The sequence below is a fragment of the Toxorhynchites rutilus genome, chromosome 2 (genome assembly GCF_029784135.1).
Source record: "Toxorhynchites rutilus septentrionalis strain SRP chromosome 2, ASM2978413v1, whole genome shotgun sequence".
NCBI classification, from domain to species: domain Eukaryota; kingdom Metazoa; phylum Arthropoda; class Insecta; order Diptera; family Culicidae; genus Toxorhynchites; species Toxorhynchites rutilus.
The window spans coordinates 312,634,362-312,637,065 of record NC_073745.1 but is presented as its reverse complement, the minus strand read 5'-3'; the positions used below and the strand labels follow the sequence as shown (position 1 = coordinate 312,637,065).

At 45.1% G+C, this 2,704-nt stretch overlaps 1 protein-coding gene across 1 annotated transcript; it reads left to right on the top strand.

Moving 5' to 3' along the window:
- The first annotated feature begins 366 nt into the window (after positions 1-366).
- LOC129769781 (protein lin-37 homolog) lies at positions 367-1,266 on the top strand. Its single transcript, XM_055772248.1, has 2 exons — positions 367-516; positions 578-1,266. The coding sequence occupies exons 1-2, from the start codon at positions 489-491 to the stop codon at positions 1,216-1,218; spliced, it is 669 nt and encodes a 222-aa protein (XP_055628223.1). The 5' UTR covers positions 367-488; the 3' UTR covers positions 1,219-1,266.
- Positions 1,267-2,704: the final 1,438 nt, after the last annotated feature.

The window sequence follows — 2,704 nt, the reverse complement described above, 5'->3', positions numbered from 1 at the left end:
GAAAAATGAACTCAGCATATTCGAAATCCCCAGTCTACCAAAAATTGGATTTTTAGCTAAAAAATCTGAGTTTTGGCCGCCTAACTTTTCTCAGGGACCACTGTGCGCCCCCGGGTGCACGATTTTAGGGGTGCAGAATGAACCGAATTTATATGAAGAAATTGGACAAAATATGATTTATTCTTTTTCTGGTGAGGTGGTTGAGTGCAAATCGACTCTTCCGCCCCGGGTGCGGAAGCATCACTCGGCGCCACTGCCAAGGATTAACAAAAAAGCCGCGTCATAATTTTCTGTTTTTCGGTTGATTTGGCGTGAAATTGCTCGCCAATTATTAATATATTGATGATATACCTTCTATTTGGAGCACTTCGCGAACTCTGGCAGCTCTGTTTCAAACAATGGGTTATCAGCTTCGATAACATGGTTTTGTCTAACACAATACCACATTCCAACAAAAGACAGTCGTGAATTGAGTCAACCACTTCAACATGTCGAAAATACCGTCTCCAGGAGGACGTAAGTGAAGAAATATTTGATTATCAGTATTTCGTTGGAAATAAGTAAATATGCATTCCAGAGAGCCTACTCAAGGTCAACCGGTACCCGGTGATCCCACCGGTCCCTGTTCCGCGTCCCGCGACAACGATGGTTTATCCAACGATTCCGCGTTCTGCCGCAACGGTGGTGGATCCATCGATTCCGCTCCGCGGACGGCCTCCGAAACATATTAAGATGGAGTACATGTCAGCGGCGATCCGCAATCAGCGTTCCTCTTCGTTCATCATGAAACTCTTCGATCGCAGCGTCGATTTGTCTCGGTTCGAAGCGGACAGTCCACTGTATCCGGTTTGTCGGGCTTGGATGCGTAATCAGCCCAGGAATCGTGTGCAGGACGCTTCCCCAAAAGAACCGGAGCAACGAGACGAACTGCCGAATATCATTGTCCGACACAACCGGAAGGGTATGAAGGAGACCGAGACAACGCCAAATGTCGCTGAGAATGAACTCGCACCATTTCATATCGAGATACCCTTTCAAAACAGCGACAATACGAAGCTCGAAGAAAATCCCACGAAGGAACAATTACTAAAACTCCACAAAATTCGCTGGACTGTAGTGCGCAAGAAGTGGCAGAGCCACCGTCGGAACTACCTCCGGAAGTATCAGAGCACTTTCGATTGGCTGGACGCAATCGTTGTGAAACAACGTCGAACCTAACCTTACTTTTATTTCCGTTTGCATAATGAAATACAGTTTGATTCTTAATTGGCTTCTTGTTTTGTTGTTTACCCACGACTTGGGCTCGGGAGGCTCCACATGAGAGCTGCTCCACTCGGGGGGGACGAACGCTAATAAGAAATTCGCGCTGGGTACCCAATCCAGCGTTTCGCAGAAATGAGCGCTCTTTTTATTATTCATGGGAGGTAATGGCACGCGATAAAGCAAGATTTGTTTCGCAAATTTGTCGCATCTCGACGGCATTCCGTTGGCTCCTGCAAACCGACAGAGCCACGCTCTCTCTCTCGGCTAGATAAATAATCGCTGATGTTTGACTAACAAGCGAATGTTTGCTGAAAATTGTCATTACCATTAATGATTTCGTCGGAGGCCCGGGACGCCATCCAGGAACAATTGAGTTAATCCAAACAAGGTTTTATTATTCAACGACGATTCCGGGCGGGACAAGGTGAATGTTAATTCACATCCTAGGTAGCAGGGCAGGCAGAAGCGGGCGAGATTTTATCTGTCGGAAAATTAATGCCGCCGGGGTGAGTAATGGGTACATGGGAAATGTTATACAATTGCTCGGGGGTGATTTATGGGAATGAATTACAGCACTGTCGCGGGGAAAAGCATGAGTAGCAACAAAGCGCACTTCATCAGTGCTCTAAGCGGCTTGTATGCACACCTATTTACTTGTCCTCGCGGTTGACTGGTACCTATTACACTGATATCCTTATGCGTACTATTGCGGGCTTAGTGGTGGACATTTTAGGATATTGTTTCGCGTTTTCATTGATATATTCATTGCCACTTATTGTTTATTGGTATCATTGAGAAGGGTGGCGTGAGCTTGCTGTCATACCCTGAATTATACACACAAAAATGTCGTGTTGATTAAGAATAGAATTAGATTATACGGTCGTTCCTTTTAGTGGGTTAAATTTGTTATTCCATTTCAATGAGAGCAATTTAGACTGGACTGCGGTTTCCCTATCATGATTTTGATGAAATTCACGAGAGTTGTTATGAAAGTAATGCACAAAATCGTAACTGTAACAGTAGCACGTATTTGGGGGCTCTCCCCATACCACGTGGATAGAATATCACGATTTTATACACCCCTCTACTTCTTCGTGAGCAAGTAGGAACATGCCTTATACCCCCTGTTGTCCACGTGAACTTGAAAAAAAATCAAGAAAATAATTGAATTGTGCTTTAATTCATTTTTAAGTTTGTTTCTATTTCTATTCTATGTTTGTTGGGAAATATACTATCGAAATCCTTCACTTACTTAATCAGCAAAAGGCCCCAGTGGCCTGTGCTGTACACAAAAGTCGTCTCCATTCAGCTCGGTCCATAGCTGTTTGTCGCCAGCCATGCAGTCTGTGTAGGATCCGCAAGTCGGCTTCTACTTGGTCGAGCCATCTTGCCCGCTGCGCACCTCTTCTCCTCGTTCCTATCGGGTCGTTGTCGAGGACCA